This window comes from Natrix helvetica (assembly GCF_964273705.1).
Source record: "Natrix helvetica genome assembly, chromosome: 4".
In the NCBI taxonomy this organism is placed as follows: domain Eukaryota; kingdom Metazoa; phylum Chordata; class Lepidosauria; order Squamata; family Natricidae; genus Natrix; species Natrix helvetica.
The window spans coordinates 2,599,597-2,615,145 of NC_138550.1; the positions used below are offsets into that span (position 1 = coordinate 2,599,597).

Genomic DNA, 15,549 nt, shown 5'->3' on the forward strand with positions numbered 1-15,549 from the left:
ATTTTGTGGACCCTCCTGATGTATTCCTTTTGCGTTGACACTTTGACTTTTCCATTCAATATATTATCTGCCTCCAATATGACTAGGTATTTGAAACCATCATCCTTTGCTAATGCTTTCACTATGCTTCCATTTCCCAGTTCTATTCCTTCCATTTTTTCCGTTTTTCCTCGCTATATGGATGATGATGATGATTATTATTGGTTAATTTTTGGTGAGATTCACAGCCTTTGGGGTTGGTTGGTAGCTCAACAGCTCGAGTCCTGACCAAGGACCTAGGAACTGTTAAGGTAACATCGGAGGATATGAGCTGTTCCAAGTAGGGTGGTTTTTTGTAGAGTCAGAATGTTTAAGTCAGGTAAATTTAGAACTTCCAAATAGCAAGGTATTATTATTATTATTATTATTATTATTATTATTATTATTATTATTATTATTATTATTATTATTATTATTATTATTATTATTATTATTATTATTATTATTATTATTATTATTATTATTATTATTATTATCCCAGAATTATTCCAAAGCCTATCTGGGCAACCTAGAATCAATTAAATTGTCATAATTAGGTAGCCCAAAGTAAGAGGAATGCGATTTTCCTCCCATCCTGCCTTTGGTGCATGAAACCGTTTTAGTATCGTTTTGGCCTTCGTTTGCAGATTTTATTTTCCTGGCAGACAAAGAATTTCACAGCAACTTCCGTGCCAGATTCACAAGATCTTTTCAGCTCCACGGAGTATGCGCCGTTTCCCCCAGTCCGCTGGCACGTTCCATCGCACAGCTAAATAGCGGTCGCATGACATTTTCACGGGAAGGGGCTGTTAATGTTGCTACTGAGCCACGTTGAAGGGAGGGAGGGAGGAGATTGTTACCTTCCCCCAACTCAAATTTGATGTCTTCCCATCTCATCAACATCGGAGGCGTCTCCGTTCAAGACCCCTGAAATGTAATTGCCTCTCCTGGCAGGCTTTTAACCTCGGTTCGGGAGTCTTGGAATGCGGTTTGATCGAGGGTGTAACCACCCGTGAAATTAGACACGGAGCACACTCTTCGCAATGTCACACCGTGGGGGTCTTTCTCACCTCCCGAGCAAATACGGCTTTTATTTGGGGGCAGAGGAAAACGGCAGATGTTTGCACCGGTGAATCGAAGCGGAAAATGCAAATTGTTTTCCTGGAGTCGAGGAGGCATGTTCGACATCCTGATGTGCCCAATTCCTTACCCTGGAGTTACAGGTGGCCCTCGACTTAATGGCAGTTCGTTTAATGGCCATTTGAAGTTACAACGGCTCTGGAAAATGTGACATCGGACCATTTCTCGCACTTACGACGGTTGCAGCATAAATAGGAGTCTGTTGCTAAGCCTCCGAGTTTTGATCCCGTGGTCATGGGATCAAAACTCGGAGGCTTCTCAACGGAGTTCTATTTATGACGGTTGCAGCGTCCCGAGCTCATGTGATCCCCTTTTGTGATCTTCTGTCAACAGATTCACTTAAAAACCATGTGAGTAATTTTACACCTGGCAGTGATTTCATTTAGCAGTTGTGGAAGGATCCTGACGCTTCCTGGGCCTACATCTCCCAGAATCCATCATTCTCATGGAATTTTGGGAATTGCAGTTCTTGATGTAAATGGTATGGATGATACGAACCCATCCGGGTCGCCATTTTACAAGCCAAACGCAAAGTATCCCGGATCTGCCACCCCGTTAGCAACTGTGCCTGGTTTTCAGAAGTGGGCTGTTGCCGGTCGGACCAGTTCGGGTGAACTAGTAGTTTGGACGGCTGGGCCCGTTCACTCACCCTGGCACTATTCCGTCCTATATAATCGCCGTGTGTTTGATGCGTGCATGCGTTGAAGGCACGTTCATATTTTCGGTTCTGGACGAACCGATTGTTACTGTCAACTCATCAAGCATTTCCATGTCTGTTATTGAGTTGCCATGGTGAGGAAAGGGGGGAGCGCATTCCATGCATATCTTCGGCTAGAGTCCGATCTCAGATTACCACAGCAGGCTTGTGAGGCGTGGAATTTTATAGCCTGCTGGAGCACATTGTTGGATAATGTGATTTATGACACAGACTGAGGGGACGAGGTGGGGAAACAGGAGCAAAGTTCAGCCTTAATTTACGTGATGTCAGATCTGACTCCGCTGTGGTATTGCCGAAATGTTGTTCCTAATAAATGACTGGATTTCTTTTGAAACCTGGCTCGAGGCTCATGAATTAATTAGGGCATCTTTCGGAAACCTGACAGTTACATTATGTGACGTCCACCTCTGCTGGTTTTCCTCTCGGCTCAAGTCCCTATTAGCATTCGGCATGGCCAGTTTCTATAAATACAACCCAAAGAGAGGCGCCGTTGCCAGAATCTTGTCCACTCCAGCGATGCCTTGGCGGTCCAGGCCTGTCACACGCTTTCTCCGCATTAGTGCTCAGCCTCTCCAGAACAAACCGCCGCCAATTTTTAATTAACCTGATTTAGTGGCTGAACACACACAACCCTTGTAAAAATGGACAACTGGAACTAAGGGTTATTTATTCTGGCAAGGAGTGAGTCTCATTCACTCCACAGAGCCGGCTTTCCATTGTCAACCCTGAGGTGAGCCTGGCCGAAGCCACCTTGGAGGCTTCAGGGTTGCCACACAGCCGTCTGAGGGGAGGAAATAGTTAGATGGGTTTTTAGAGCCAAAACAATAAAGTTCTCCTGTGGGAGCCAAGGACATTCTCACAGGTGGCTGACCAGAGGAGGAGCCGGTAACCTAGCAACCAGCCGGCCCCTGGATTGGACAGCGTGACCAGTGACTTGGGGGGGGGGGGGGAAGGGGAAACTGTTACTTTAAATTAGGTCCTCCTCTCCTTTACCTCTACAAACTCCACTCATTTCTTGTACTGATGAGGTTATCTAGTTGGGTCATGAAACATCTGCAAGAAAACAACTAAGCTCAGAGAGCACCAAGGACCCCTGCTAACCAAGGAAGAAAGCAAAAACCTCTTTATGGACCTTTTGCATTCGTGGGGTGTCTGTTGGCCATGGTTACTCTGTCCTGAAATGCCACCCCTCCCTGAAGTTGCTATTTCTTCTCGAAGCCATAAAGCTGATTTTATTAGCAGAAACTGCCTGGGGAATCCTTAGAGCTGAAGACGACAAGCCCTTACCTAAAATGAAATACAAAATAGGCCATCTCTCTCTCTCTTTCTCTCTGTCTCTCTCTCTGTCTCTCTCTTTCTCTCTGTCTCTCTCTCTGTCTCTCTTTCTCTCTATCTCTCTTTCTGTCTCTCTCTCTCTGTCTCTCTCTCTTTCTCTCTGTCTCTCTCTTTCTCTCTGTCTCTGTCTCTCTCTGTGTGTTTCTCTTTCTGTCTCTTTCTCTTTCTGTCTCCCCCCCTCCCTCTCATTTCTCACATCTTTCTCTCTCTCTCTCATTTCTCTTTCTCTCTCATCCCTCTCTTTCTCATGATTTTTTCTCTCTCTGTCTCTCATCTCGCTTTCTCTGTCTTTCATCTCTCTCTCTCTCTTTCTCATCTCTCTTTCATCTCACTTTCTCTTTCATCTCTCTCTCATCTCTTTCTTTCTCATCTCTTTCTCTCTCTCTCACTTCTCTCTTTCTCTCTCTCTCTTTTCTCTCTCCCCCCCCCCCCACACACACACCGAAGGTACTCCAGAAGTGGCAGAGCATGATAAATTAAAATAAATAAATTAAGCCAGGGCTGGCATGACTCTTGACTCTATAGAGCTAATTGCTCTTTGTGGGAAACAAGTATGAATCGAGTTCCAACAGCTATTATTTTGTGCAGAACTCGTGCATTACGGAGACCTGGTTGGGCCATGAGGGGGGTGTTCCCCTCATTGAATTATGCCCACCAGGCTTCCGGGCGTTTCACCAGCCGAGAGCCCAGGGCAGGGGGAGTGGCGGTGGTTATTAGGGAAAGTCTCGGACCTCAGGAGGTCACTGTGCCTCAGATAGGTGGGTGTGAGTCCCTTTTTGTGAAGTGGGGCCTTGGAGTCCAGGTGGGCCTTTTTGTCACATACCTGTCTCCTAAAAAGTTGACTTTTCCAGCAAGCCAGCCTGGCCTGAATAAAATAACTTATTAATTTTAATTGTTATTTTTAATTTAATTTCTAAATCTCATTGTAAATGTCTATTGTTTTTTTTTTGGATATTCTATTTAATCTTTCTTTTAACTTTTGTACTATGTGTTTTTATGTTGTACGCCACCCTGAGTCCTTTGGGAGAAAGGCGGCATATAAGTCCAATAAATCTAACCTAACAACAGCCGGTTGCCGTTTTGTGTTGCCGTGAAAAGTTGTGCCTTCCTGCCCATTAAACCACCCGTTCTCTTCCCTCCTCAGGTTATCCCGCGGGATACCCCACCACAGCCACCTACAACCCGAACATCTATTCGGCCACCGCCGCAGGTTACGCCCCAGGTAAACAGATTTTGTGCGTGTGTGGTTGTGTTGTCTGTTCATCCTGTGTGTTGTTTTGCAGCTGTGGCTTCTGTGCAGAGGCTGTTTCACTCGCTCAACACCCACAGCAGCTGGGCTCTTATCCACACATTATCATCATTAGTTATTTTACAAAAGGTAAAGCTTTCAGATTTGGGGTAATGTCAGGGTTCCAAATAGCATCGAAAATAAAATCAGAGTCCGAGGCAAAGGATTCCTCAAAGTTCCAATTGATGAAGAGAGCCATGTTGGCACAGCTGGGGAAACCCGAATCTGAAAGCTTCCCAGTTTCCCCCACCCAGTTGAAAGTTTAAGATCTTGCCCCAACACCCACAAGTCCATCCCATGGCCCAATCTTCCACTGCCATGCTGGCAGTTCCACCCATCCAGTTCTGGTCAGGTGCAGAGACAAAGGATGACCTTGGCTTTCTAGAAAGAACGTTGTTATGGCTACCTATCATCTACCTCCATACAGTCCCCACCTCCCATTTCCCCACCATAGAAATGCATAGTAGAATAATAGAAAGTGTGGCAGGCCAAAGATCCAGAAGAAAAGATGGCTGCACGCCTGACACTCTAATGCCTAATTATCTTGTCAGGTATACTCTCATTGAGAATTGAAGTGCTGTTAGTCCTCTACTTATGACTACAATTGAGCCCCACAAACGAGTTGCTAAGTCCTTAAGCGGGTTTGGCCCCATTTTACAATCTTTTTTTTTTTGCCACCATTGTTAAGCAAATCACTGCAGTTCTTAAGTGAATTGTCGGAAGGTCGCAAAAAGGGATCATAGGACACTGGAACGGCTATAAATATGAGTCAGTTGCCAAATGCCTGAATTTGGATCCTGTGACCATGGGGATGCAACGTGTCGTAAGTGTGAAAAAAGGCTCTAAGTCCCTTTCTCCAGTGCCGTTTGTAACTTTGAACGGTCACGAAATGAACTGTTGTACGTCGAGGACTGCCTGTAGGGAAAACTTCTGAAAACATCTCAGCTCCCGTTAAGTTAAAAACAAAAACCTTCCAAAATTCAGTTTGTTAGTATAAAAGTCAGGAGCTAAAATGCTTTTATTTGGACGCTGAAGATTTGCGGATGGGCCAAGTTTTAAAATGCATTTCCAAATTTAGGGCCTGGGAGCTTAGCAACCTCAAATCACAGCTAGATTTAAAACCTTGTCTCGCTGCATGTCAGTCTAAACCCCAACACCCACAACCAAGGGCATTTTGACATATCCATACTAGTTGGATACTCGTGCTTCGTGACGAAACGACGTGATCGGGCAATGCAGGAGAAATCCAGTTCAATCCATTGGCTCAGTGATGGTCAGTGATTGAAACACCTGAGGGAATATCGCTCCCGCCACCTTGAGTCCGGAAGCAGTTCCATAGGTGGAAGGCATAGACATTGTGGTGAGGTACTGACGTTTAGTACTGTAAGGAGCCCCAGACCGCTCCTGAGTAAAGGAGGGGAACGTCTGCCGGTTTGAACTGAGGTAACAGAACGTGAGGCAACTGGCAGTTGGAACAGAGTTCTTTTCAGGTGGGGAGGGGGAGTAGAACTCCTTAGCATCAGAGCGTGTTGATTACTGTATAAAAAACACTACTGATCTGATGGTCATTTTGAAAAATCCTTTCTTAGCGAGCACCTAGAGGCCAAGAGGAACATAGTGCCAAATTTCAAGGTTGTAAGCTTTATGGTTCTGGAGATTTCATGATGAGTGAATGATACTTGGGTTTTATATATATATATTATATATATATATATTATATTTCCCCTTACACGGGAAAAGACCCGAATACAACAAAACCAGCATATATATATATATATATATATATATATATATATATATATATATATATATATATATATATATATATATATATATATATATATATATATATATATATATATATATATATATATATATATATATATATATATATATATATATATATATATATATATATATATATATATATATATATATATATATATATATATATATATATATATGTGTGTGTCTCTCTCATTGAGTTCACTACAAAGAACACAGTTTTGAAAAGATGGGAGTGAATCTTAAGCTACCAAATTTCCTTACCGAGTATATTATATTTGGGTAGGTTTGGAAAAAAGGTGGGACTTAAGCTTCAGAATAACACTGGGAGTTTTAGCTCAGGGTGGTAGCAATTTTCGTTTTCACGCCAGGCGGAAGTGAGTAAATATTCCTGCCCTTTAAAATCAGAGCAGAAAAAAAAATTCAGGATCCTAAAAACGGGTTTCCACGAAAACCTTTAAATTGAGTGGATATAAGTAGTCCTCGACTTACAGTAGTTCATTTAGTGACCATTCAAAGTTACTACGGCACTGAAAAAAATGGGCAGGGCCGTTTTTCATGACCGTTTCCGCATTCCCTGTGGTCACATGATCAGAATTCAGAGGCTTGGCAACTGGCATGAACTTACAACGGTTGCAGTCTCCCTGACCCCCTTTTGCGACCTTCTGACAAGCAAAGTCACTGGGGAAGCCGGATTCACTTAACAACCATTGCAAGAAAGATCGTAAAAAGGCTAACTCACTTAACCAATGTCTCACTTAGCAACAGAAATGTTGGGCCCCATTGCGGCCATAAGTCGAGGACTGTCTGCACAATCCACAGGGGCAAGGAACATCGGCTAGAAATGTTTGCAGAGTTGCGCCAGATATTTCAAATTTTGGTGCCTGGCTTTGGGTTCAAAGCAAGAGTGAAATGCTACCAGTTTGGGCCAGTTCACCTGAACCGGTAGTAAAAAATGCTATTGGTTCACAGAACTGGTAGTAAAAAAATACTAATAAAAGTGTTTAAATAATGTTTGCATGTCCCACAGCTGATCTTCGGGGTTTTTTAAAAAAAAAAGAGAGAGAGAGAGAGAGAGAGAGAGAGAGAGAGAGAGAGAGAGAGAGAAAAGAAAAAGAGAGAGAAAGTGAAAGAAAGAAAGAGAGAGAGAGAGAAACAAAGGAGAGAGAGAAAGAAAGAAAGGAAAGAAAGAAAGAAAGAAAGAAAGAAAGAAAGAAAGAAAAAAAAGGGAGGGAGGGAAAAAGGAGAAGAAGGAAGGACTACATACCTGGCACTAGACGCAGCTTCAGAGGATAATCCAGGGCTGGAAGGGACCTGGAGGTCATCTAGTCCAACCCTGGTCCAGCAGGACATTGTTAAAGTGCGTTTCTGTCTTTTGATCCCCCGTCACATGACTACATAGCCACGCCCACCCAATCACATGACACCACCACCACCACCAAGCCACACCCACAGAACCGGTAGTTTAAAAATGTTAGATATCACTACTGGTTCAAAGTCTCACCGCTGTGAGTCCAGACAGACCAGAATTGAGCTCACCATGTATTGTCGCTAAGCGAGACATTGGGTAAGTGAATTTTCCCTGAATTGCAGCGGGCGACACCCACAGCTCCCTGTTTGGGTCAATGTGTAAAGGAGGATGAGGAGGTTCACTGAATTGTTTCCGCACAGGATCTGGGGGGGGGGGAGAGTTGCAGAGAAATCCCCCCCCCCACACTTTAAAGCATGGTGTTTGGAAGCAGGTCTCCGGGTCCGCTGGGAGAAAAATTGAGACGGGGATGATGGGAACTTGTCTTCCTCTGACCTTGCCGCTTCTTCTTTCTCCACAGGATACCCCGCTGGGACGCCCTACAAAGTCCCTCCAACCCAGAGTAATAACGCCCCGCCCCCCTATTCTCCCTCGCCCAACCCCTACCAGACCGCCATGTACCCCATTCGAAGTGCCTACCCGCAGCAGAACCTGTACGCCCAGGTGAGTCTGTCCGTCCGTCCGTCCATCTTCCGGTCTGCAGGTGTTTGGATAGAAGAGAATATTTGCAGCTCTTGAACTGAGGAGTCCTTGGTGCTCTCGGAGGGGGTTTTCTGCGAGACGTCTCATGACCCAGCTAGGGAACATCATCAGGGCTAGAGGGGAAGAGGTTTTGCTTTCTGTTTATAAATACGGTAGCTTTCCCTGTCACCCATTGTGGCTGTTGTGTCCTTATAAACAACCACTGAGAATAGGCCCTCCAGCAGGGATAGGGCAGATCACGTATATATAACTAGAGCAAACTCCATCCCATCTTGTACTGATGATGTTACCTAGATGGGTCATGAAACATCTGCAAGAAAACGACCATGCTCAAGAGAGCACAAAGGACCCCACTGTCGTCATGCTCTTCCTCCTGTTTCTCTTCCTCCTCCCCCTTCTCTTCCTCCTGTTGTTTCTCTTCCTCCTTTCTCTCCCTCCTCCTCCTCCTCCTCCTCCTCCTCTCCCTCCTCTTTCTCCAACTCTTCCTCCTTTCTCTTCCTCCTCTTCCTCCTCCCCTTCTCTTCCTCTTCCTCCTGCTTTTCCTCTTCCTCCTCCTCTTCTTCCTCCTCCTCTTCCTCCTCCTTTCTCTTCCTCCTCCTCTTTTTCTTCCTTCTCCCCTCCTCTTCCTCCTCCTCTTCCTCCTCCCCTTCTCCTCCTCGTCCTCCTTCTCTTCCTCTTCCTCCTGCTCTTCCTCTTCCTCCTCTCCTTCTCCTCCTCTCTTTTCCTTTTCCTCCCTCACCCCTCTTAAAGTTGGACAGGTTGCTAAACTCCAGTCCAAAGATGAGCAAGGAGGGCTTGGAAGATTTCTGTCCTGCCCCCAATGGAGTTTGGGGAAGGGGGAAGAGGATTAAGGGGAGGGGGAAAACCGAAGTGGACAAAACCACCACCACCCCCTGCAGCCCCCAAAGAGCTGAATTTCCATGGAGGTTTTTCTCACTTGCCTTACTCCTCCAACAGGGGGCGTACTACACGCAGCCCGTCTACGCGGCACAGCCTCACGTCATCCATCACACCACGGTGGTCCAGCCCAACAGCATCCCCTCCGCCATCTACCCGGCTCCTGTCGCTGCGCCCAGGGCCAACGGCGTAGCCATGGGGATGGTCGCTGGGGCCACCATGGCGATGTCCGCAGGTAAGGATGGCCCCCGAGGCGAAGAACACCCCTCCCCCATCACCAAACACCGCTTTTCGATCCCGTATCCTGGACTACGGGCCCCATGCTGCCCAGCCTGGTTGGCTTTGGGTGCCTGTGGAGTCGTCGGAGCGGATTCACGCTTTGTAAACAATGCGTTAAATTCGTTCCCGGTAGTCCTCGACATACGCCCACCGTCGAGCTCAAAATTTTGGTTGCTAAGCGAGACATTGAATGAGTTTTGGCTCATTTTATGACCTTTCTCGCCACAGTTCTTAAGCAAATCACTGCAGCTGAGTTACTAATATCATTGTTAAGCGAATCAGGCTTGTGAATCAGACGTGCGACCGTCGTAAATATGAGCGAGTTGCCAATTTTGATCACATGACCCTGGGGATGCTGCAGTGGTTTTAATAATTGTGTAAAATGATCGTGTCACTTTTATTCCAGTGCTGCTGTAACTTCAGCTGCTCACTAAACAAACAGTCGTAAGTTGAGGACTCCCTGTATTCAAAAGCCTACGCTTTGACAGAGCCTCAGATCCCAGAAGTTGCTATCTTGGGATAAAATGTGTTCACAGGAAGTCCTCGACTTAACGACTGGCATTTGAGTCCGGAATTACAGTTATAAATCATGATGGTCACTAAATGGATAGTCGTAAGTTGAGGACTACTGAGATAAGTTATCACTGGAAGCTGCACCGAGTGTTCCCTTGTCCAAATCTTTCTCTGTAGCTCCCACGTTAGATCCTAGGTGCCACTGTCAGAACAAGAGGACGCGGTGGCTCAGGGGATAAGATGCTGAGCTTGTCGATCAGAAAGGTGGGCAGTTCGGTGGTTCGAATCCCTAGTAACGGAGCGAGCTCCCGTTGCTTGTCCCATCTTCTGCCAACCTAGCCGTTCGAAAGCACATTAAAAAAATGCAAGTAGAAAAACAGGAACCACCTTTGGTGGGAAGGGAACAGCGTTCCGTGCGCCTTCGGGGGCGTTGAGTCATGCTGGCCACATGACCACGGAGACATCTTCGGACAGCGCTGGCTCTTCGGCTTTGAAACAGAGATGAGCACCGCCCCCTAGAGTCGGGAACGACTGGCACATATATGCAAGGGGGAACCTTTACAAGTCAGCGAGCCAAGCTGCATGCTCCTGGAAAACGATGGAATTTATCAGCAGATGTCCTTAATTCCCCCCCCCCCCTTCTCCATTGCAGGCACTCTGCTGACGACCCCACAACACACTGCCCTGGGGGCACATCCCGTGTCAGTGCCAACGTACCGGGCGCAGGGGACGCCTGCCTACAGCTACATCCCGCCCCATTGGTAACTCCATCGGCCAGCCCATGTGAGTATCTGTGCGTCTCGCCCAGGAGCGGTTGGAGGGAGTCCCGGCCAAGAAGGGATTGGGGGCTTCTAAGATTTCCTCTTCAGGACATATATCTGCTGGGGGGAAAAACCTCCTCATCGGCAACAGGAACGGCATCTGGCCAGTAAACATTCCGCTCCGTCCAGTTGCCCGGACTCCACTCTGGCAAGGGATTATGGGGTCATTAAAAGATGATGGTGACAGGAAGACCCTCATCTTCCCTTGGGAAGTGGGAAGAAAGAATCGCAGAGTTGAGAAGGGACCTCGGAGGTCATCTAGCCCAACCCTCTGCTCAGGCAGGAGACCCCCTAGACCAGTTCGGACCAATGACTGAAGAAGGATTCAAAATGGAGGTGACAAAACAGGGGGCCCCGTGACCCCAAACCTGGCTTAGAGGTCGGGGAAGGAGTTCCCCCCCCTAATGACTGCTCTGCAGGGGTGTCGTGCCATTGCACACGCTCTTTGCCGCCGTCCCTGCGGGGTGGACTTCCCAGAGCCAGAGGTCTCTCTCTGCAGGCTGGCTAGGAATTCTGGGAGTTGAAGTCCACAAGTTTTAAAGTTGTGCGAAGTTTGGAGTGCTTGCCAACCTTCTTGCCTTTGAAGACCCAGAAAAAGAAGAAAAAGAGAAAAGAAAATTTAGAAATAGGAGAATAGTGGCATGATACGATCTAGCAGAAAGAAATATTGTTAACGAGGTTAAAATACGTTTTAAATTAGAATGTGTGGGAATTATATTAAGAACCTTAAAGCCGCTAAATAACTATGTTATGTTGATTATATAAAACTTGACATTTGAGACGTGGAGATTCATATTGCTAAGAGAAAATAGATGGGAAAGAAATGATAAAATTGCTTTTTTTTAAAGAGAAAGGAAAACTATATTCTTTGTACATGTTAAAAACTAGAAATTGGAAAAAGGGGAGAAGAAAAGTAATACGGCTAAAATTGGAAATATAATGTAAAATGAATTATTTTTTTTGGTGGGAATGTTAAAGGGGGAATTCGGACAATACTCTGTTCACAGAAGAAGTTTTATTATGTAAAAAAAAACGCTTCAAATTAAAAAAAAAAGACGGGTAGACTTCAGTTGCTGGCTGGGGCATTCTGGGAGTTGAAGTCCATCCTTCTTCAAAGGCAGAAAGTTGGCAAGAGACCATCTTAGCTTTAATACTAATCCCCTATTCACAGAAAAATACAGATGGTTAGCCGTGGGCGATTAGATAATCAGAGAACGTTCAGAGAACGGCAGAAGGGAATTTTGTCTTAGTTGATTTTTTCCCGGTGAAATTGGATTTGGGCTTTTCTGTCTGTCTGGCCAACGATTTGCAAGATCCGTAGGAGAGAAGGAGCGTGTGGGCTCCCAACTCATTGGGCCTCCAAAGAGGAGAGATTGAGAGTCCGTGGGCAGTAGTCCAAGCCTAGAACTGTTTAGGATGGCAAAGGAGGAGGGAAGGAAGGAAGGAAGGAAGGAAGGAAGGAAGGAAGGAAGGAAGGAAGGAAGGGGGAGAAAAGTTGAGAAGGAGAGGAGGGAAGGAAAGGAAGGAAGGAAGGAGAGGGGAGAGAGGGAGGGAGGGAGGGGTGAGGAGGGAGAGAAGGAGAGGGAGGAAGGAAGGAAGGGGAGGGGAGACGGTGGAGGGAGGGAGTAAAGAAAGGAGGAGGGAGAGGAGAGGGAGTAGAGAGGGAAGGGAGGGGGAGAGAGTGGAAGGACGGAAAGAAAGAAAGGAAGGAGCGGGGAGAGAGGGAGGGAGAGTGGAAGGAAGGAGGGAGGGAGGGGAGAGAGGGAGGGGTAAGGAGGAGAGGTGAGGAAGGAGAGATAAGAGAGGGAGGAAGGAAAGAAAGGAGGAAGGCAGAGAGGAAGGAAGGAATGGGGAGCGGAGAAGAGAGGGAGGGAGGAAGAAAGGAAGGAGTAGAAAGGGAAAAGAGGAGGGAGAGAAGGAAGGAGGTTGGAGTAATGTTTAAGGCTAATAGACCATTTCAGGACCTTGGAAAATGACTGAATGCTGAACATTTCTTTCCATTTCTCTCTTGTGGCTCTTACTCACCGGTTGGAAGATGAGAAGCCGCTCAGGCGGGAGAAGGAAACTCGAACCCATGTCTCAAACTCTGTTCCTTTCTCTCCCCCCCCCCCCCCCTGACAGATCTGGAGTCAAGTCATCGGATGCAACCAGGCGTGATGGAGCAGCTGCCCCACAGCCCCCCTCGGGCGTTGCCAGCGAGACCCCCACCTCAAGGCTCCCCTTAGCGTCCTTTGAGATTTTAATTTTGCGTTTCATTTTTGACTCCCGGGGCCAAAGCCACGCTCCCCCCCCCTTTCCCCATTCCTCCAGACCCCCCAAGCCCCATTGGGACCTTATTGTTGCTTTCCGCCCCCTTGGTCTCCCATTTCCCTCCATTGAGCCTCGCCGGGACCTCCTGAGGCCATCTATCCGTTCACAATCCAGGCAGGGGTGGGTGGGAACGGGACCATTCCCCCCTTTAGGGTTCTGGAGGGATCGAGAACAGCCCGGGTCTCTCTCTCTCTCCCACCCACCCTTCCTCCGGGAAGACCCCCCTCCCCATTGTGTTTCCATCATGAAACCCGCCTCCCCCTTTCCACAATAAAGAGGGGGGTAGCCTTCCCATGAGTCATAGGCTGATATAAGGGTGTCCTTGGGTGGGTGGGTGGGTGGTGGATAGTCCAAAAAGCCAAAATGGCAGCCAGGACTCTGATTGAGACCCTACCTCTTTAAAAAAAAAAAGGCGGAGTTTTGTCACTCTGGTTCTGGCTGTCATTTTGGGGAGAAGAGACCTTTGCCCCCGCCCCCATCCCAAAACCGACCTTCTGGAGGCGATGCAGGTAGTCCTCGACTTACGACCACCAGGGAGCCCCAAATATCTGTTGGCCGAGTGAGACGTTTTATTCAGTCCATTTTGCCCCGGTTTGATGACCTTCCTTGCCTCCGTCGTTCAGCCAATCCCTGCGTTTGTTAAGTCAGTCACACTGTTGTTAAGCGAATCCGGCTCCCCCCCCCCATCGGAAGGCTGCAAAAGGGGATCACGTGAACACCCCCCCCCCCGAGACTGCAACCGTCATAAATGCAAGTCAGTTTCCCCAGCGTCTTGAGTTTTGATCGTGTGACCACTGGGATCCCTTAACGGTCGTTAAGTGTGAAAACCAGTCCTAAGTTTTTTCCCCAGCACCATGGTCGCTTCAAACGGTCACTAAATGGACCGTTGTAAGTCGAGGACTACCAGTAATAATGAGGTGAAGCAGGTGACTCAAAATCCCCCATGTTAGCTTGGAAGAAATTTAGCACGGAGGACAAGAAGAGGGAGGAGAATCTATGATGGCTTGTTTGGACAAGCCGACTTCCATCTCCGCCCATCCGATTATGGGTTAGAGATTAACAGAGTCGGAAGGGACCTTGTAGGTCATCTAGTCCAACCCCCTCCCCTCGCCCAAGCAGGAGACCCTACATCGTTTCTGACCTTTGGCAGTCCAGTCTCCATCCAATCCATTCCGGTTGGATCAACGGGGATCCTTCAGGATTTCCTCAGTCGAAGTCCTCCCCAGTGATTTTTGTCTGGGAAGGCCCCCCCCCCCCCCAAAAAATGACCTCTCTGGTCTTGTTGGGTGGTAGGCTGGGTTCTCCATCCTTCTTGACCCATCATTCCAAGTCAACATCAACATCTCCAGACGTTGGGTGGTGGCCAAAAGTTGCCGAGAACTTGGTTGATGTGTGTGGAGGCACCGAAAAGAAGGTTGCCTGGAACCCACTTGGGAGTGGGGTACAGAGATGTTAATAGACCCCCCTCCCCCATTAGGGCAATTGGAAGGTAGAATCGAGTTGTTTCTCCCCTAAAGGAAGGGAAGCAGTTGGGACCAAGGGAAGTCCAGGAGAAATGAGTTTCCTCCAACCAACCAAGCAGAAGAACAGAAGGCAAAGGCGAGATTCATCCTGGCAAAGAGAACCCCACGGTCCACCCTTGAGATCTTCCAAACCATCCAGCTTGTCAAGAAAGATGATCTCCAGCCAGGGCCCTGACCGTGATGGTGGTGTCCTCCAAGCCTCCTGAAGTATCCCCCTCTTTGACGTTGAGGTTGATGTCCGATCTGCCTCGCGTCCACCGTGCCCAGAGGAGTAGGACCTCTGCAGTGGCCAGGACCTCTTTAGCAAGTTGGGCGAGTCAGCTTGTGGTCAGTTCCATCTCTGCGTCCAGAAGCTTCCAAGAGTTACTCAACGGCTGAGATAGGTTGAGATGTTCTGGATAGAGTTGGGACTTCCAGTAAGGAAGCCCTAAATGTTGTTGGAGGTAGGGATGAAGGCTTCAACCTTGGCCACTCGAAGATGGGTGGACCTCAACTCCCAGAATTCCCCTTGGGAATTCTGGGAGTTGAGGTCCACCCATCTTCGAGTGGCCAAAGTTGAAAAATATAAATGGTTGGGAGATGATTGAATCCAGAAGTTGTTTTTCTAGCGTCTGCTGTGGGTGGGCAGAATTAGGGCCCAGGGAGCAAGGGTGGGTGGGTGGGCTTACGTAGGCATGCCCTCATTTTCAATTTGTCTGAGCCACAAAAACCTTCCCGTGCCTCTCACACATTAGTTGAATTAAATGTTCTGTTTTCTTCTGAACATTTTCTTTTCTTGGATTGAACCACGGTTGTTTAACCTCAATAAATCACGCGCCAGTGGGCGTCGCACATTGGCGGTTGTGACGCATGTTTTTGAGCGACAGGGAGCTGCAGCAAGAGGGCTGAAAGAGCCACATGCGCTCCAGACC

The 15,549-nt window shown here is 47.4% G+C and overlaps 1 protein-coding gene across 3 annotated transcripts in view; it reads left to right on the forward strand.

The window, feature by feature from the left end:
• Nucleotides 1-15,549, forward strand: part of FAM168A (family with sequence similarity 168 member A) — a 373,080-nt gene that overhangs the window by 56,685 nt on the left and 300,846 nt on the right. For all 3 annotated transcript variants that reach the window (XM_081952906.1, XM_081952904.1, XM_081952905.1), the window contains exons 3-7: nucleotides 4,356-4,433; nucleotides 8,114-8,256; nucleotides 9,253-9,427; nucleotides 10,637-10,767; nucleotides 12,927-15,292. In XM_081952906.1, coding sequence (XP_081809032.1) covers nucleotides 4,356-4,433; nucleotides 8,114-8,256; nucleotides 9,253-9,427; nucleotides 10,637-10,749 — 509 coding nt within the window. In that variant the 3' untranslated portion in view covers nucleotides 10,750-10,767; nucleotides 12,927-15,292. The remainder of the gene's footprint in view (nucleotides 1-4,355; nucleotides 4,434-8,113; nucleotides 8,257-9,252; nucleotides 9,428-10,636; nucleotides 10,768-12,926; nucleotides 15,293-15,549) is intronic.